This window comes from Vicia villosa, linkage group LG3 (assembly GCF_029867415.1).
Source record: "Vicia villosa cultivar HV-30 ecotype Madison, WI linkage group LG3, Vvil1.0, whole genome shotgun sequence".
NCBI lineage: Eukaryota > Viridiplantae > Streptophyta > Magnoliopsida > Fabales > Fabaceae > Vicia > Vicia villosa.
In genome coordinates this window covers 5,258,186-5,279,547 of record NC_081182.1, presented here as the reverse complement: position 1 = coordinate 5,279,547, position 21,362 = coordinate 5,258,186, and the positions used below count along the sequence as shown (strand labels likewise).

Below are 21,362 nucleotides of genomic sequence, written 5' to 3'. Positions count from 1 at the left end.
ATATCTTTTTAGGAGCTTTTCTAGGTGAGTCTTATTTAAGACATGTCATGCCTTTCTAGGTAGCCTTCTTAAAATGTTCATCCATTCTTTTCTAAGACACGCTTAGTTTCTTTTAAAGAACTCCTCAGTTAGTCTTCTCCAAGACATTCTTCCTAAGCATTGTTCAAAGCCTAAGCTTCTTCGCATCATCCTTTGATATACCCTATTCAGGAACCTCTTTAGGTAGTCTTATGTAAGACATTACTTCCTCTCTCCTCAGATACAATCAAATAATCCAGGTCTGAAAAGCATACGCTTTATACAAGTACCCTTCCGGGCAAATAGATGGCATCTATAAGCCCATCTCCCACAGAACTCCTTCCCTACGCAAGCAAATTTCAGGGCATTTCAGTGTCCAATCATCTTCTACCTCTTCAGGTTCAAGAAGATTGAACAGGGGCAGCTGTCATACCCCAAAATTTGCCCTCCCCTTTTCATTTTCAATAATCCAAGGTTCAAGGGCTTTCTCAAGTCACTCTGCATTATCATAAATTAGGGTTTGTTCTTCAGCAAAATAATTTGGATCTCCAAGGCCTCAAATGGATCTCAATGTGTCACATATGTACCAAAACACTTTCATATCTAAAAAATTGAGAGATTATATGCTTGGTACAAGTTGGTCGATTTTTGGGGAAATAAGTGAAACCCTAATTGTTGGATTTTGAACTTTGAGTTTTGGGCCTATAAGATTGAACTTCTCACATGAATACAAGGTCATGGGAGGCCCATTTATCAATTCTTATTTATTTTATGGTTTATTTAATTTATCTTTAAATTTATTCATTTAAATTTAAAATAAATCAAATTAAATCATGATTAAATATTAAAAGATAATATATTTGATTTTTACAAACCATAATCAATTTCAAGATCAATCCAAGGGAATCCAAATGTGGAAAATATGCATAAAATAGCATGGGGTTTAAACTTAGAAAGATTTGATAAAAAAGATCTTTTTCAATTTTCATGTTAATGGATGATGGATTTTTTTTAAAGCTTCCAACCCTAATTTGACTCATATATATACTAAGAGGAGGCTGCAGGGGGGGGGGGGGACGAAAAAGACAAGGGAGGCTAGGGTTTCCATGAATGCAAAGTTATGAAAGAATTAGGGCACGCAAAAGATTGAGAGACAGCCAGGTTTAATCGATCAAAATCATTGCATCTCCTTCCTGAAGCCATCAGGAGTCGTCTCGAATCATTACAGAAGCCCCATGCATCTCAGATCATCTCCCATAGCTCTTAACGGAATGATCGGGTGCCATTGTTAGGGCTCACAGCTTTCAAAGCTTCGAAACCTCAGTTTGCAGGCGTTTTTAACGAGAACTAACACGTCCATCAAATTCGCAGCATGCGAATTAGGGGATCTGGGTGATTTTAGGACATTACTTCGAGTGTTTCGCAGGTAGCACAAGCTCTATCTCGCCGGAGAAGATGACGGCGCAGTACCGGTCCGGCAGCCTGTTCGTTTGATTTATCTCCAGCCTGCGTGTCTCCCTGCAATTCGCTGGTCAACTTTTCAGACGTCCCTCTCTCCAATTCATTGGCTCGCTCCACTGGTTGGGTCCCACTGACTGGTTTGTTTGACTTTCCACAAGTAACGTTTATTTTCATATTTATTTTTTGTGTCTCTTTTCACTAACAGCATGTAAAGCTAGCGTAATTGGCCAAAGACTATTGGTGTGGAGCGAAGTTTCCTGGGTTCGACCCCCAGGTTATGCAATTTTATTTTACAATATATTTGAACAGAGATCCTATGTTGCGCTTCATGATGGCTCACAATACGTCTTCGCCTTACCACCATCAGATTTCCTGTAACCTTGATCTAACGTATCAAGGACTGGAGGTGCATACTATAGGTCCACAGAGCCACCCACACAGGATTGCTTCCCAGGTTCTATTTAATTATTTTGATAACTATTATATAATTAATCTTGATTAATTTTCATACAATAATTTTTTTATTAAATTAGGATTATAGTTAGGGGTTTAGAATTATTTATTCGATTATGTCGATTATTCGACTTAACTGTCTTATTTAATTTTAATTAATAAATCACAACAACCCTAGAAGTTGATTCGTCCATTAGGGTTCGCTCAATCCCATTGGCCCTTGGCCAAATATTAGGATTTAAATTATTATTCGTTTCGACTAAATTTATTGGTCGTGATGATTAATAATCGATTAATTTAATTAATCAAATTCTATAAGTTAAAATAATATTTATTTTGCTAAATGGTTTTAACCATCTTATTGGTTACGATGATTAGCATATTTCCCTTTATAAAAATTTGTTATTATTTGTAATCGAATCTATCGATTATGAGGGATAACGATAATCAAAATACGCACATTTGCTATTCGCGATAATTGAATCTATCGATTATAGTGGTTAGCAATCCTCCCTTTAATCCGTTAGCCGTGGTAATCAAACCTATTGATTATTGCAACTAACGGTAACAAATTAAAACCAGGGTTGTACGCCCAAATCTTAAAACACACTAAACTACGATACTACATGTTTTCAACACTGCGATGTTCACAACTACGATAAGGTAATTCAAAATACCTTCGAACTTCGCATTTCAAAACAATTTCAAAACAACTTCAAAACAACTTCAAATACACTCAAATTCTAATTCTAAGGCGTACAATCCTGTGCCCGAACTACGTTGACTCTGATTCTCCCTAAGGAGATACGTAGGCACTTGGATAACCAAGGCGAGTCCCCCTCCCTAAAATCTCAATTCACTTCAAACCTCAATTTTGCCCTTTTCACTTCATTAGCTATTAACCTTAACTTTTAGCCATAAAACTTGACCCTTAGATTCAAAGCCAATAGGAAAGGGTTGAGGGTGCCTAACACCTTCCCTCAACCTGATTATAATAACTTACCCTGATCTCTAAACTGCGTAGGGTTTCCTATTCGCCCTTCAGAATAGGTGGCGACTCTAAACCTTTCAATTTTAGGGCAGGTTGCTACAGACCTACATTGTCTTAGATAGCCAATGCTTGCTTTTCCTTGAGTCATTCACTTGTGCTTTTGTTGTTTGTTCACTTATGATGTTTGCCATGAATCGAAAACTCCTTGGTGAGTATAGGCTTTTACTTACAGAAATAAGATCCTCCATATTGAAGGCCAAAACTGATTCCTAATTGGTCGCCTACTAAGTCTATGGGTAGTACCAATCCAATGAACCTCAACTAGTAATATATCTCCAAAATGTATGAAATATATCTTATCGCTTCTCCTCCTTTTAAATAGAGCATATCCCCCGTGAACAAAACTTCAGAGCATACCTTCTGCATAAGCTAGCAACATCAATGATGGTGGGGTTTAACATAATAATTATCCAGGAGACCCTCTCCTCTCCAGATATAGCGGTAGACTAGGTGTACTCCTTTGAATTTATCCCATAATTTGGATGTATGTCGCACATACTGTGTTATCTGCAGGCTTGCAAGCTACCACTAGATGAGGGAAATGCAAAAAGGATATGAAAACGGGCTTCTAGGTACACCTTGATCTCTAGAAAACTATATAAATAGGGAAAACCTCTCCCATGTCACAATGTATGTGCGGGCATGAAACCATCATGGTTTTTACAGAGGTACACATGGGCGCCTGCAACAACTAGATAGGTGCAAAGGCCCTCACACACAAATTGTTAAGGGTGAGGTATTATTGGACTATCCTAATGAAAGATTACATCGCCTTTACCGAGAGGTATGATCAATGTCATAGACATGTTGTCGCAGTGAAAAATCGGAGACCGAGCTATTTATTAACTTGACTCACAAAATAAGAAGTCACCACTGAACTTTATTATTACCAAGGAAAGGGGAAAGATCAAAACCCTAAGTAAATATGCAAAACAATAAAAGCAAAGCAAATAAGAGATTAAAAGTACGTGGATTGGTTATACAAAGGGAATGTATTAGCACCCTATGTATCTATAGTACTCTATAGGAACCTCTTGTTATATCTGTATTAAAGCTTAAACATTTGGTTTGCAAAAGATGAGGAATATGAGAAAAGAAATGGTTTTTTAAGATATTTATTTGGAAAGACATACAGTCTCATAACAACGAACCAATGAAGGATCAAAAACTGGTAATTCGTGGTAAAAATAACAAAAGGGTTTGTTGTGGATTGATTTTAAATGCAGATACATTTTGTCATCTTAAGGAGAATGTTCAACTAATCACTCACAAGTTATGAGAAAATTGATCTTTGCGCCATCATAAGGGAAGGGTTTCAACTTAGATATATAATCAACAAGGATGTCATTAAATCGTTAAGTGGAAAAGAATAAACAATATTTCAATCATTACTATGAATATAGGAGAATTATGTCTCAACTATAAAGATGACTATTGTCTAATCTTTTAGGAAAAAGGTTTTAAAGTGGAAAAGCCAAAGTTGCAAAAAAGATTAGGGTGAAGTTAGATATTTTTTTAGTCTTTTGAAAAAGAGTCTAATATGCTTAAGTAAATTGAAGCATTTATTAAAGAAAGATTTTGAAAATGCAATGACCTGGGTCAAGGTTTTTAATGAAAGTGGTGGATGTTTGAAATTGGGTTTTAGGTTCACAAGAGTAAGAAATGGAACAATCACTCGAAGAAAAACAAATAAAGATAAGCACACACATGACAATCAAGTCAACATTACAATCTCTTTCCTTGGATTTGAACAAGCATTAATGCACCAAATAGTTAACAATATAAGACAGGCATCAACTATCATGATCATCACATAAGCATCAAGTTTAAAAGACAAGGATATTCATGCAAACTTTTAAATACTTATGGCTAAGTTGCAAGGTAACATGAATTGGGGTTTGGAATTAAGATCAATCAAAGACAAAAACAAATTAACACCAAAGATTGAATCAGGCTTGTTCACAATCCTTAAGTCAAAACAAAACAAAACATCACTTAATTTGGTACAAACTTCTTGGATATTTCAAACTAAACTCATACTCAAGCGAGTAGTTCAAGACATCAAGGCATAAATAAGTCATCAATAAATTAAACAAACAAGGTTGAAAATTTTGAATAAAAAACATGGTGAAAAAATAGGTTAAATCAAAATTCAAGGATTAAAAGTAAAATCACGAATAAATAAATAAAACTAATAAAACAATAAATATTTTTTTTGGGATTTACAAATATCAAGTTTGAATAAAATCAGCAAAAAATAAATAATAAAAACAAAGAAACAAATAAAAAAATGAAAAGGAAAAAAAGGAAAGAAGACGAAAAATTAAAAGAGAATAGTGGTAAAAAGGAAGGAATGTGGTCCATGGGATTTGAACCCTGACAAAAGACTTACTTATCACCACATCATTACATGTGTGGCCGTAAACAACTCACTTCACGCAATTATATGTAAAAAAAGCTTTTGAATGTGAACAAGCTTTCGGGATGTGAAAATGCTTCTAAATGTGAAAAAAGATAAAACAAACAAAAAGTTGTCATTGGGGCTTAAACCCTGGACCGTCTGTTTACCAAACACACACACTTTCGTTGCGCCACATGGGGCTCGCTCATTAACATAATCAAATCAAAACGCAATATATTAAAAACGTGCGCAGTATTTACAAATTCATCTTCTTCCATCCATCGTTACTGTAACTTTTTAAAAAATGATCAGAATAATTTTTCGCATAAAAAATGACACGTGAGTATACCATCTTACTCAAAATTTCGCAAGGATAATGAATTTGGCCTTAATTTTTATTAACTCTAAGTGTAATTTAATAATTTAAGCCATAACAAGAGAAAACATTAATATTATAAGTTAAATTAAATCATGTATGTGCATAACCAAAGTTCAAAACCATAGGGCTTTCTATCAACACGTTAAAGCTAACACAACTGTCTCAATAATGGATCAAAATGATGCTTAAATATATGAGAACCAATTGCGTATAAAAGTACCTAACAGAGTGAGTTTGTTTCCCCTTGAAACGTGGTTACAGTAATGAAATGATGATCCCTCTAGCTTCCTTGAGTTCCCAGGAGTACTCCAACGGTATGCTTACTTTGCTTTGAGATGCCAAGAGTTGCTCTACCCAAGTCAAGTTGCAAAGGGTAAAAGTGGGAGTGGAGTGGAATTATTTGAAGGTTTTTGAAGTGGTTTAATGCATACATTAACCTATATGTGGTGTGTTGATGATGATTCATTGGAAAGTTTGGAGAAAACTTGAGAGAATTGGAAGTTACAAAGAAATGGAATTTTGTAACAATTGAGCTTTTTTGCAAATTTTCTCTTTATGTTTCAGTGTGATTTTTTCTGTCCAGAAGCAATGGATTTCTCCTCTATTTATATAAGTCTCGAGTTAGTTGGAATGAAGCTCTTTGATAAAAAAAATATAGCTTGTGGGGCTGTTTTGGTTTGATCTCAAGAGTTGGTTTTATGAATGCACCAAGTTCCAATGCATATTCATGACTTTCCAGAGGGTTAGGAAGATTAGAGGGAGCAAGAAAGAGTGTTTACAGGTCTGAAATGGAGTATAATAACATGCAAATTCTTTTGCAAAGCTCCAAGCAGAGACTTTATGATTAAAGTGAACTTTAAGTAATTGGCAATGGTGACTTTCTTTCAAATATGACATGAAATTTGAACAATGTTTTAAATCTTAGGAAAATGTCATCTTGACATGGTGAACTTCTGAATCACACTGAGGATAAAAAGTGTGCATGATGGATTATGAATTAGCAACGTCATTTGGCTTAAAAAATGACCTCTAATCTAATTTGTAACACAATCCTCCCATGGCCACTTTGCTCCATCACAACTTCATGCTCAAACAACCAAAATATTTGCTCTTGGTATCAATAGAAAGATGGGATCATAAAACTTAACTTTGGTATTGAACATTTGAAGAGAATCAACTTGTATCATGGAGAAAACTGGCCATCAAAAATCAATGTTGAGATTGATACTTAGAAAAATTTCTTTTTGACAATTTTCACAATATGACATCTCATATTGCCCTATTACTATAAGAAATTGAGGAATGATTTTAAATCCAAAATCTTCATCATATATGAAATCTTTAGTTATAGCCCTTGTTTGCTTAAAATTGATGCTTGAGGAGGAAGTTACAAGCTTGAAAAGTCACCTCTATGAACATGATATTTGACACTTAGAAAAATTAAGTTTTTTTCTTCAATTTTGCCCTTTTTGCAAGTTACCTTGAATTTAATATTTTATCTTGATCAAACTTATCCCACCTCCATATTTTCTTAAAATTTGACTTGAGAAGTCCATAGTTGACAAAAAATGTTAAAAGACAGACTTCGTCTTTTAGGCATTCAGTTGACTTTTTTCCAGTTGAATCAAGAAACTTTAAACCGGACGAAACCCTAAGATCATGGAGAAATACTTAGAATCTTGAGACATCTTGAGGGCCATATAATTATGATTTTGATGATCCATTGAACTTTGATACCACATTTAAAACCCTAATTCCTGATTTTATCTAATGAATGCCAAAACCCTAATTCTCATCAAGCACTTAATGGAACAATGATGTAACCCTAATACTTAGGAGATTTTAATGAAGATGATGACCCCTTAGAATGGGGAAAATCCAAATCATAAGAAAAGTGTGATTCTCACTTCTTGATGATCATGACAATAAGCCAATCCTTGGCACCTCTTTAGAGTTTTCTTGAGTGTGATAGCCAGATGAATCAAATGCTCTGCATGATTGTGAAGTCAAATGACTTAATAAATGGATATAAATGATGTGGAATCTTAGGTAAAAAATTAGGGTATGACACATGATAACCTCTCCATGTCCCAATAGAACTTCTCCAGTCAATGACTTGACTGTGGCCTTTCTACCAGTGGGGCATTCATGGATATTATTGGCCTATTCGCCTTGGAACCATGTAAACTGAAGTTCCTAATATTAGTAGTCGACTACTTCACTAAGTGGACAGAAGCATAGGAAATAGCCAAGACAACGAAAAAAGTACTTTATTTCTACTGGAAGAAGATTATGTGTAGATATTGACTCCCTAAGGCCATCATCTTTGAAAATGGGACCCAATTCGCCAATGCTATGGTCGCCGACTTTTGTAAAGATTTTGGAGTACAAATGAAATTCATATTTGTTGCACACCTTTAACCTAATAGTCAAGCCAAGTCAGCAAAAAAGGTAATTCTTAATGGACTCAAAAAGAAACTCGATGACGCCAAAGGTTTATGAGTAGACTTACTCCATCAGATACTATGGTTATACCACACCATTCCACACTCCACCACCAAGGAAACCCTGTTTTCCATGGTCTACGGGACATACGTCATGTGACCTGTAGAAATTGACACACCCTCATGGAGACAGTCCATGGTCAATGAAGAGGCAAATGAGACAGGCTTAAAATGAATAGCATGTCTGATCAACAAAGTGAGGGAGGTTGCCCATGTCTAAGAGTTCGCCTCCAAACATAGGATCGTTAGAAGATAAAACTCCAAAGTAAAACAACCTGAAATGCAGGAAGGTGACCTGGTATTAAAAGAAGTAGTTCTGCCCATACAATAGGGAAATATGCAACCTAACTAGGAAAGACCATATCAGAAGCTCCCACACGGAGCATACAAGTTTTAGGAACTAGAAGGGCCGCTTTTACCCAGAACATGGAACCTTCTTTATCTTAGTTACTATTAATGTTAAAATTATTTGTAATTCTCTATTTAACATTATGTCTATGTTCCTCTAAATAATCATTAAATAACTTGTTTCCAACAAGGATGTTATTTCTTGAAAATGATGTATGTTGGACTTCATTACAAAGATCCTTGCTACCCCCAGGGTAACAATTTCCTTATTGGACTTCATAGAGAAGTGGCGCCCTTCAAGGTAACATTTCCCTAGCTGGACTTTATAGCGAAAATCCTTGTCGCTCCTTAGGGAAACATTTACCTTGCTAGACTTCACAGCAAAGATCATTGCCTCCCCTGTCTGACTTCATAGCGAAGATCTTTGGCGCCCTCTCAGGGAAACATTTCCCTTGTTAGACTTCATAATAAAGATCTATGTCGTCCCATTAGGGTAACATCTCCTTTGTTGGACTTCACAGGAAAGATCCTTGCCGCTCTATATGACAATCAGATAGTCCATCTGGCTTCTTGCCTGAGAGACTTAGTGTCTCCTCGGGCGAGACACGACTCCAGGATCACGGCTAAGAGGTGCGACAAATATACAACTTGAGAGATTTTATAACAAGTCTTGTCTGAGGGCTCGGTGGAACACTACAAAAAATACTAGAAATAGCGGGGATTATTTTTATAATTTGCGGAGGTTTCAAACCCCCGCAAAATGATTTGCGGCAGTTTTCAAAACTCCTGCAGATACGGGTGCCGTAGTATATTTGAGGCGGTTTTTAAGGAACGCTGGTATTTTTTGAGGGAGGTAATTTGCGAGGGTCTTAAACCTCCGTTAATATTTGCGGGATTTTATAACCCCCGTTATACATCTATTAATTATTGATATTAATATTTATTTGAAGGATTTAAAACCATCTCTATTTGCTTTGTAATTTTTTTACAACTATTAAAAAATAAATTTATAATTATTATGTTTATTATATAAATAATTTTTTTATTTTGTAATTTTCTATTTTAAAATATTAATAGTTGATTAAATGTCTAGTATAATCCAAAATTCATTTTGTTGGATTAAATGTCTAGTATAATCCAAAATTCATTTTGTTAAAAATTCACAAAACTCAACTCAGTTAGTGATATACTGTACATCAAATTTCACTATAAAATCAACTCATACTATTTTAATGTAATTCAAAACTAAAACTATTCTTATCCTAAAGAAACAATGATATACTGTACATCATATTTCACTATAAAATCAACTCATACTACGCCAATGTAATTCAAAACTAAAACTATTTTTATCCTAAAGAAACAAAAAATATATATCAAAGGTTGCTAGCATCAAATGATCCTTTTGCATTGGGCAAATCAAACTTCCCTGTATTATCAAACTCCCATGCATTATCAAACTCTCCTTCATTAATTGGTGATCTTGTATTATCAAACTCCGCTGCATTATCAAACTTCCCTTCATTAATTGTTGATTCTGGTTCACTTCTATTCTTTGATAAATCAGTCACTTGCAACATTTGTTGATTGAAAAAAACTAAGTTAGAATATTTTAAATTACAACTAAAATATTATTTGGAAAGTTTTAAAATAAATATTTTTCTTTACAAATAGATGATAAAATATAAATATTGTTTCAAATTACAACAACTGTAGCATAAAAAAATACAAAATCTAAAAATATTATTTAAAAAATTAGTTATTTCAACAAAACATAATAATTTAGTATTCAAAATAAATTTTATAAAAAAAATACTCACATTTGATGAACCAAATACACTAACTAATTTATCAGGGATCCTTCCTTCTTTCATTATTATGTAAGCTTTAAATGCTTGTGTGATATTGTTAAGATGAGATTCCAAGTGTGTGTACTTCTCTTTCCAAAAGTTAGAAGGTGGTGTAGCAATACCAGATGAAGAATTTGAGTCTGAACATCTAAATCTGGTATTTCTAAATGTATAACTAGGTGCTGCTCCCATACCTAGGCACCGCATTCTTCCAGAATGCTCAGGCCCCAACACTTTACCAACAACATCATTAGGAGAAATTATAGATTCATCGTTATTGCTTTGAATTAAACCGACTTCAATTTGTTCCTACAAACATACAAAATTATCAACACAACAACAGTAACACTAGTATATCATTCAAATATGTCACTAAGATTTGATGTAGTAGATCAAAACAAACTTATAAGACTAAATAGAAATCATGAAACAGTAATTATAAGGTTAAACTTACCACGATATCTTTTGTTGCAAGATTTACAACCAAGCCATCCTTTTTCTTATGGGTTTCAATATATAATTGTCCACGACTAGGTTGTTGACCAGGTTGCAAAAACTGCACCATACAAAATATTATTATTAATAGTATTATACACACACACACACACGTAGAAATATATGTAAGAGACATATCTAACTAGAAAGAGATTTGTTACATGAGAGTGAGAGAAACTATTGTTGTCCATTGGATTAAATTGGGTGGTTGAGATTAAAACACTTAAAAACTCATGTGACCTTTCTTCTTAATGTATCACCAACAAACTTTGGATTTGGGTATTATCTACTGAACCTACCATTTTTTTATGTCTCCAATATCCAAAATTAAAGATAGCAGGGGCGGAGCCAAGGCCCAGCCAGCCCGGGCAAGCGCTCGGGCTCAACCCCTATTTTCTTTGTACTACCCCAATGTAATAGTCGATTTTTAGATAAAATCAGGGGTAAAATTAAGGGCAAAATTAGTAAAAATAAGGTGTGAAAATTAAAACAGATGAATAATAAATGGTGTAAAGTTTTTGCCCAGGCTGCCTAAAATTTCTGGCTCCGCCACTGAAAGATAGTGCAATCGCAAGCATGCAATTTAAGCTATCCGCATATTATATCAAGGACCCAAATTTTTAATCTATCACATACTTTTAAGAAAATTGAAATTAATTTAGTCAAAGATACTTGAAAATTGAAAAACCACCATTCAAGTTAAATCTTAAAAACAAACAAAATATTAGAATATCAAACAGACACAAAAATGAGTTCTTCAAACAAATGAAATAAAACATTTTCTAGGAATCCAATTGCAGCAAAAAAATTAAGTATTTCAATACCTAAAATTAAGGGTTGCTTAGAATATTTCAGAATTATAATTTCTCCCTTCAACAAAGCAGTTTGAGTGAGACATATCTAAATTTATCTATTTCACAAGTATAGGAGAATGAAAATGTCATAAAGTATGACTTCAAGCAATAACAGTAACATCCAGATGTTGGTGATGATGTGTGTGTGGAAGAACATGCAAATTGTTTTATTTCTTCTCACCTGATGCTTTAAATGACACATTTAATCTCAACAATATAAGACTAAAATAGTAAAATCTATGAGGTTAATTAATATGAGTACCATCTCATGTCTTTTTCGCGAGAGCGGTTTAGAACCACCGGTGTGAGGAACCACTTGCTTGCTTCGTATTTCTTTATTTCTGCGACAAGTCTCCTATGAGCACGCATACACGAGTTTACGTATTAATAAAATAATTTTCTATAAAATAACACATGCAGGACCAAAAATATAAATACTAAAAATAAGACATATTTTCCATATAGATACAAGAACAGAATCATGACTTTAGTTTGCTACACAAGAACTAGCAGGTCCTACAAGGAAAATAGAGATGCATTAGGGAAATAGAGATGCACAAATTTTATTATGGTAATTAGGCTTTTTTCCAGGTCCATGTAAAGATGACAATTACTTATGGTAATTAGGCTTTTTGGCAGGTCCATGAGAAAATAAAATAAGAGCACAACTTAGTTAATGCAAAATAAGCTTGTATTATCGTATATTAGGAGGTTCGATAATTACCTGTGTAGATGGTTTTAGACGATAGTTGATAAATAAAACCCATTGAGTTTTATCTACACCAGATGGTACATTAGATACAATTTCATCTCTGGTTAAGGCTGGATTATAGAACTCAGCCCATAATCTTTGCCTATGGGCAGCCCATTTTTTCCCAATGCTGAGTCTACAATATCGCTTTGCAAGAGCTTCAGTAGTCCTAAAACAAAATCGAGGCTTTTACAAAATACAAAGTCAGAATTAATGCATTCAAATGAACAAAATAAATATAAATGTAAAGTTACATACACATAAGTTTTATACCTTTTTATCTGTTTTAAAGCAGTCTTCAAAATAACATTTTGGCATGCCTAATGGTGGGGGTCCAGACCATCTATCAAAACTGATTGGAAACAAGTTACCATCAATTGCTAATATTCCACAATATCCTGCAAGCAAGCCTTGTGCCTCACCATATGCAGCACCTTCGTCATCAAAGTGCACAATTACTCGTTCTCCGGTAGATAAGTTATTGACTTGATCTTTTGTGGTTTTAATCTTCTTAATAGCTCCTCCTAAGTCTTTAACAATAAAATAATCCATTTAACCGAAACAAAGATTAAAAGAGGGTTATGTAAAATGTAAGAAAAATGTGATGTTTACCTATTGATTCAACACTCCAATATTGTGTGGACTCGCGTCCAACATATTTCCTAGATTCTTGAGATTGTTGTGGAATTTCAAGAGTTGGTGAAGAATCCGTTGGTGTAGTGTGTGTTGAAGCATGTGTAGAAGAAGTTAGATTATGTGTTGGAGTATGTGTTGGAAGTTGAATATGAGGTGAAAAATGAGTTGGATGATAGCTTGGGATAGGTGTCGGAGATTGAGACGGAGGTGCCGGCTGGAAAGAATGAGATTGAGATTGAGGTGGTGCTTGAATTTGAGTTGGAGCTTGAGTTTGAAGTGTGGTATGGGGTTGAGCTTGATGTGGAAGATGAGTTGTACCCACTCTTTGAGGTGCTGAAGAATGTGTAGAATGAGTTAGATTATGTATTGCAGTATGTGTTGGAGGTTGAATATTAGGTGAAGAATGAGTTGGAGGATGGCTTGGGATAGGTGTTAGAGATTGAGTCGGAGCTGCAGGCTGCAAAGAATGAGATTGAGATTGAGGTGGAGCTTGAATTGGAGTTGGAGCTTGAGTTTAAAGTGTGGTGTGAGGTTGAGCTTGATGTGGAAGATGAGTTGTATCCAATCTTTGAGGTGCTGACTTGAGTGGATTTGAAAAACGCTTAACTTTTGCCATGGCTGCTTATTCATAATAAATAAAGTTTGTTAAAGTAATTTAAACTAAAGTTAAATATATATAATTCAATGGTTGCATACTGCAATTACAAGTATAAAAAAAATGAAATGTAACAGATTAAATATTCAACAAAATAACAAAAACTTAACAAATTTGAACTATCGCCTTTGCTTAAATAGAGTAATAAACATATTTTTATGCTGAAACATGTGTATTTATTTCCATGTCAACATCTATATTTGATTCAAGTACATCATTACTTAAATAGTTTGTTGCCAATTGAACATAGTCATCATCAATGTTACCAAAGCAGTCAAGGTGTTGCTCTTGGTATGGCTCATTTTCATAAACTTCGTCTTCTATTTCCTCTCCCATTTCATACAAATCTCTTGGCTTTAAATGCACGGCAACACTCCATCCTATATTAACCAAATCATCTACATAATATGCCATTTGTGCTTGAGATGCCTCAATGCAAGGATCGTGTTCTTCACGATCACCATTATGAATCAGTCTCTCAAAATTTACACAATTAAAATTCCAACTATCCTTTTTGTACCCTCAATCACGTGTAGTATCAGCCCATTTGCATTTAAAAAGAATAACCTTGAATCGGCCATAATAATTAATCTCAATGACATCTTCCAGCTTTCCATAATAAGGTAAGTATGCTTGTCTTATGTTTCCGTCAACACTACTTGAAACACAAGATGTGTTGGATGTTAAAAAAACCCCACTATTTTGTGTTTTTAATCCTGCTTCTCGAGCTAAGGTTCGAAATTTGAAACCATTAATGTTATAAGCACTAAATCTTCTTGCACGGTCTAAAGGGCCACAAGCTAGAATTTTAAGGTCGGTAGACATTGTACTTAATGCTTCTGGATTCAAAATCTAGATAAATAATTATTGCATTAGACAAGATTGAAATATGTGAACATGAAAATAGGAATAACTAATGAAAATAGAAATAACTATTTATAGATAATTTACCCTCTTTTTAAACCAATCAGCAAACTCTTTAATTAATCTCTTTTCAATCTCTATAGTTGAAATTCTTCTTGATCTTGAACTTCTTTTTATGAATTGTTTAAATTCACCACAAGAAGTATATATCAATCAATTTAGGTAACTAGAAAGTATTAATTAAGCTAATAAAAAAGGAAATGTTTTTTGAATTACTCACTCAATAAATGGCGCGACTACTTCACAATTTAGAAGCACATATCGATGAGCTTGTAACTTTTCCATTGGAGTTAAAGTGAATGTTGATGAAGCTCCTACTGGTTTACCAAGATGAGGAAAGATAGATGATGCAGAGGAAGACTCGTTCTCCTTTGGGTCATCACAAACACGCCTAGGTCTATTGAATCTAGTCTCAATATCATCGAGGTATCGAGAACAAAAAGTAAGAGACTCTTCAGCTAAGTAGCCTTCAGCTATAGAACCTTCAGGTCGAGCCTTGTTACGTCCAAAAGACTTTAAATGACCCAATTACCTACCAAAATTATGGATAATCAGTATATACAAGTGGACTAGACAAAGGGAGATTATTTAAGTTGAAGATATGATTATGTTACCTCTCTATAGGATACATGTATCTATAATGCACCGGACCTCCAAGTTTAGCTTCCTCTATAAGATGAACAGTTAAATGAACCATAATTGTAAAGAATGAAGGAGGGAATTTCATTTCCATGTGACAGAGTGTAATCACTATGCGATCTTGGAGAATTTGAAGCTCTGACATGTCCAGACTTTTATTAGAAAGAACTTTAAAAAATGAGCATAACTCCACCAAGACTGCTGTAACATTATTTGGCAATAATTTGCGTCTAGAAAATGGCAACAATTCTTCCATTATAATATGACAATCATGACTTTTCAACCCAAATATCTTTTGTTGTGCCTCATTAACGCATCTAGAAATGTTACTTGAATAACCATCAGGCACTTTGACATTCTTCAAAGTTTTAAGAAACAACTTTTTGGTATCACGTGTTAGTGAAACAATGCAAGGTGATATGTCCCTTTTTCGTCAGGCTACCCATATGTTTCAAATCTTTTCGAGCATTGAGATTGTCTTTTGATTTATTCTTATCATTGAGTATAGTATACAATACATTGTCACACACGTTTTTTTCAATATGCATAAAATCAAGATTATGATGCAATAAATTATACTCCCAATAAGGAAGTTCAAATAATATACTTTTCTTCTTCCATTGTTTTGGTCCTGGTCTCGACCTTTTTCTGCGACCATCCAACACTTCTCCATTACGATTATTTATTTACCTCAAAATGTCTGATCCAGATTTTTTTGATGGGGGGTTTCGTTCCTCAACACTTCCATCGAAGCGGACACGATTAAATCTAAATTTATGATTCCTGCTTAAAAAACGACGATGACCCATAAAACACCACTTACTACCATGATAGAGACGACAAGGCTCTGTGTCAAAATTACAAGTTGGGCAAGCCAAACCAGTATAGGTGTTCCAACCAGATAGATTACCTAGGCCCGGAAAGTCACTAATTGTCCACATAAGAGTTGCCCGCATTCTAAAAGTTTCATTAATTGAAGCATCAAATGTGTCTACACCATCACTCCATAGCTCACTTAGCTCTTTTATAAGGGGTTCCAAGTAAACATCTATCTTATTTCCAGGCGCCTCCTTTCTTGGAATGATCATCGATAAAATGAAGGTGGTGTGTTTCATACACATCCAAGGAGGAAAATTATACGGAGTTAAGAACACTGGCCAAATGCTATAAGAAAGACTCATGGCACCAAAAGGATTAAAGCCATCAGTCGCAAGTCCCAATCGAACGTTTCTAGGATCTGAAGCAAATTCAGGATGCCTTAGATCAAATTCCTTCCATGCCTCGCCATCTCTTGGATGCCATATCAACCCATCCTTATTAATCTCTGAAGCATGCCATCTCATGTGGTTTGCAGTCTTACGACTCATGAACAATCTTTGCAGTCTTGGTTTTAACGGAAAGTAGCGTAGAACCTTTAAAGGTTGTTTTTTCTTCTTCTCAGGGTTCCATCGAGATGTTCCACAATGTTTGCATGCATTCAACTCTTTTTCATCATCTCCAAAATATAACATACAATCATTTGGACATGCATTTATCTTGGTATTTTAAGACCAAGTTTATTAATGATTTTCTTTGCCTCGTAAAAAGAAAGAGGCAACTTTGCTAGTTGAAATGCCTCTCTCAACAAATCTAATATCATCGTCATTGCCTTGTCACTTAATCCACACAAAACCTTTATATGATATATAGCTTGAGTAAAAATTCTAGTTTTGTGTACTTGCTCCCTTCATATAATGTTTGATTTCCATCATTGATAAACTCATGAAAATCACTGGAATCCTTGCTTTCCTCTTCTTGTTCCTCTAGTGGTCGTGATTCGTCTATATTAGTCTCCTGCTCTCTATAGTTCCCAAATGCATCGTTTACCATTGCCTCCATCGAATTTTCTGAAAAACATGTCTCTTGCACAAGATTTTCATTTCTAAGAGATGTTGGTACTACTTCTCTCTCCCCGTGAAGATTCCACGTAACATAATTTTTTGGGAATTGTTGAAATTTTAAATGATCCTCAACTATGTCTCTAGTACAATATTTCCACCCACATGTCGGACATGGACATCATATTGTTTCACCAATAGCTCCATTCTCAAAAGCAAAATCTAAGAATTTACTTAATCCAATTAAGTACTCATTTGTATGTCGTTGCTTAGAAATCCAAGATTTATCCATAATAAACATTGGATTAAAATCAAGACTTACTTTTTTATTCACTACAAATTTAAAAATATATAAGGTCAAAAAACACATCCAAATAAAAAGTTAGCAAAATTAATAAAATTTCATCCACATATTTTCAAAGATGCATGAGCAACAAAGTAAGAATACTAGTCATAACAAATCCATTTATTAGGATTAGTAAATATGTGTTTCTTAGTTTATCATATTAGTAAAGATGTCATGGCTGGTTTCAAAGTCATATTTTAATTTAGGCTAATTACCAAGCATCACTTTATGTTTCAGCCATAAAAGATACACAACTTAAACTTTGCTAAGAGAAATAATTTGTTTGATATCTTCAAATTTCTTAACTTTCATGTATGTCATACTCATACATAATAAGTTAATAGCATATACTATTGAACCCATAAAAAATGTTACAAAAAGATATTTTGTGAACTTTTCTTAACTAAATGATTTCTTGTATGTTTGAGCAAACTACATTTCTATCTCAAATTTTATTTTGTTAATAATGAAAAAAAAAAGTATTTATAGGCAATATCTGTTTTTATAAATAGCCCAAATACTTACAACTATAATTACCTTTAATAACATATAACTATTGGAGAAATTCAGATTCACTTTAACTCTACATAAGTTTGTAATTCTAACCTGATCAAGATAACACAATGCAAAAAACTTCAACTCCAATCTGCACTGATACGGTAAATAGAGCTGCATGTAGAAAGAAATAAAGTTAGAACTATAACAAAGGAGGAGAGGAAAATCAAACACCCTGTGAAAGCATATGCAGGGGGAACAAAAACAATAATAAAATCATTTAAGATAGGATGTAGTAGAACACGGAGCATATTATACTATCAAGCGGGAGTTTACAATATATATAAAACCATAATAAATTTGAGAGTGTAATAAAAAATATACATACACAGTAAATTCTAGAGTGTAATATAAAATAAAAGAAATCTAAATAAAAGGATTTCAACATTCATTTTCACAATGGAGTGAGAATCCTTTATTTTATTTTGGTACTGTATTTTCAATGTAATGTATGTAAATTCCTTTCATGTTAATATGTTTTTATATTATATATTTTTCCTAACATATGTTAATGACAGATTAACGCATCCTGTCCAAAATAAATGAACATCTCAAGTTTGAAACTTCATACAACTCGGTAACCATTAGAAATCATCAAATTTTTCTATTTCAACTACCCACATGGTGAAAATGTAAAAGTTATATATCAATAATCCACATTCAACATTTTGAAGTTACAATTTTATATATTTAAAAAAAAATCTAATAGAAATTCTTAGTTGATTGAGTAATCTATCACAACATCATGTTTCGTCCAATTACGACAATGCTTCAAAGGTTGTATGTCGCATATACATCAATAAAAAGGATCTTTAGCCATCAAAACTTGCTCCTAAATTATATTTAATGCATCAAATTGGATCCATTGGCAATTCTAATATATTTCATTTAGATAAGAAAACTATAAGTTTATCAAAGTGTTATTAATTAGTAACAACACTTCTCGACACATGCGCAGCACCACCAAAAGCCAAGTGCCACGCGACACATGGAAAGAACAACAATTGTGTTAGCATCTTTAAGTGTTTTGTATGTTATATCCTTAGTAGAAACAAGGAAGTCAGTGGAAAACAAAAAGCATCATCCCAGCAAAAAATGTCACAGACTAATATATCACAATCCATAATATTATACCAATTACAATTGTTACATTAGGATAGGTGGTCAATCATTTAAGGCTAGTCAGAATCTAAAAGTTTAAAAAACAGCACCTGTTTCAATCTAAAAGGTTAAAAAAAATAGAAACATATAACATCTAGTTCATAGTCGGGTGAGAAGACAGTAGAATTATTTAAGGCTAGTTCGAATTTAAGAATAGATGAAAAAAGTCTCATCAGTTGGTTATTTTCTAAATGCCAACACTGTGAAAAGAATATACACATAGGATAAGACATGAAAAACTATATAGAAGTGTACCTTTTGATCACCCAGAGACTTAGAGTTCTCTAATACTTCCCCTTTATCAGAAAGACTTAATCCTTGATTATTAGCCGGTTGATCAATGAGTTCTTGTAGGTTCTGCTTTATGTCAAGATCTTTATTAGATGGCTTGCACAAGATGAAATCCCAAAGAAAAGAAAGTTCATATCAATAATGTTTCAAAAATAACATACTCGAATTTGACCAAAACACTAAAATCCTAAAAATCTTAAACCCTAGAAATAATCAACAATTCTCATTGACAAATTATGAAGTGATTTCACCATTATTCTATTACAAATAACATAACTCAAATTTGAACAAAACACTAAAACCCTACAAATAATCAACAATTCTAATCATCTATTTTGTTTTTTATGTTTTTGACAAAAATAATTTTGTAATTAAATTAGTGTGTACTCCAAACGCAGCCTATTTTATAAGAAAAACTAAGAATTATCTATTTCAATTTATAATAAAAACCAATTTTGTTAAAATTTTTTTATTAATATTAGTAGTAATTAAACGCAAATGTTTTTCTTAATATTATTAGTAATTAACATTAATATTTATAATAAAAATTATTAATTTTTTCTTGATATACAACGTAAAAGAAACTATTTTCAAATTTTTTTACTGAAACAAACTAATAGACTGTTTTATAAAAAATAATCTTCTAAAAGGGTTAATTACTAAATTACCAAATTGAATATTATTTTTTTAATAAATAATTTTGTAATAAAATAATTTTCATTTAATTTTTTATTTTAGTAATCAATATACTAACTTCATTATAAAATTGTTTTTGTCATAAAAATTTGATTTTTAAAATAGACTGTAGTTAAAATTAATTTTTTTAGTTGTATACAAAATATTAATAAAAAAAATTTTGATTATAGATGTGAGTAGTAATTACTACCAGTATAAAAGAAAATGCCTAATTTAATTATAAAAATGTTTTTGTCAAAAAAAAAATAAAGAAGAAAATAAATTAGAATGGCAAATGGTTATGGAGTTTAAATAAAAAGGGAAAAAATTTAAGCTATTATAAACTCAAAGTTTGTCTATTTGGATAAATTAATTTGTAGGGTTTTTTAAAAACCCCTACAAATAAATTAAGAGTATTTTTAGATTTCTAATTTGTAGGGGTTTTTAAAACCACCCTCAAATTACCCTCTTCTATTTATTGAATTATTAGTAGTAGAAGTCTCGCCCAAGTAGGTAACACGCCTCGCTTGAGGGACTTAAGGTCTCATCAGCTGAACTATATACAATTTTGCCTAAAAGACTTAGATTTTTTAGGCTAACTAAACTCTCGCTTGAGGGACTTAGTTTCTCATCGGGCAGAATAATTCTAACTCGTTGCAGTCTGAGTTGGTTAAGCTAAAAAATCTATTAAACTTGTTATGATTTATAAATCATTGGGGTCGTTGGTATGTGCATTTGTTCGTGTTGGTGTTTGGTAGGGGTAATAATAAGGCATACTAAGTAACATAGACTTAATGTCTAGCCCACATAGGGTCAAGCCAACTAACTTTTTAAATAAAAAAGCCTAGTGTTTTTATAAGCATATTTAGTTAAAAAAAGACTAAGTCGCACGTCATAAAAAACTTTTTAAACTTATCGAGTTGACCTATTTAATTAAATATGACTATCTTCATTTTTATTATTATTATTATTATTATTATTATTATTATTATTATTATTATTATTATTATTATTATAACATTGTATTTTATACTTTGA

General features: G+C 33.0%; 1 protein-coding gene across 1 annotated transcript; it reads right to left on the bottom strand.

The window, feature by feature from the left end:
• Positions 1–14,996: 14,996 nt before the first annotated feature.
• LOC131657454 (uncharacterized) lies at positions 14,997–17,297 on the bottom strand. The gene is made up of 4 exons (XM_058926851.1): positions 17,141–17,297; positions 16,110–16,914; positions 15,427–15,736; positions 14,997–15,293 (listed from the first exon to the last, which is right to left on the bottom strand). The coding sequence occupies exons 1-4, from the start codon at positions 17,295–17,297 to the stop codon at positions 14,997–14,999; spliced, it is 1,569 nt and encodes a 522-aa protein (XP_058782834.1).
• Between the last annotated feature and the right edge of the window lie 4,065 nt (positions 17,298–21,362).

Bases quoted from the DNA above. Each gene is read 5' to 3' on its own strand.
- LOC131657454 (XM_058926851.1), bottom strand. From the start codon at position 17,297: ATGGAGGCAATGGTAAACGATGCATTTGGGAACTATAGAGAGCAGGAG. The intron at 15,737-16,109 runs GTAAATAAATAA...TAACATTTCTAG, and splicing joins TCTGGATCAGACATTTTGAG to ATGCGTTAATGAGGCACAAC. The intron at 15,294-15,426 runs GTGCATTATAGA...GGTCATTTAAAG, and splicing joins AAGCTAAACTTGGAGGTCCG to TCTTTTGGACGTAACAAGGC.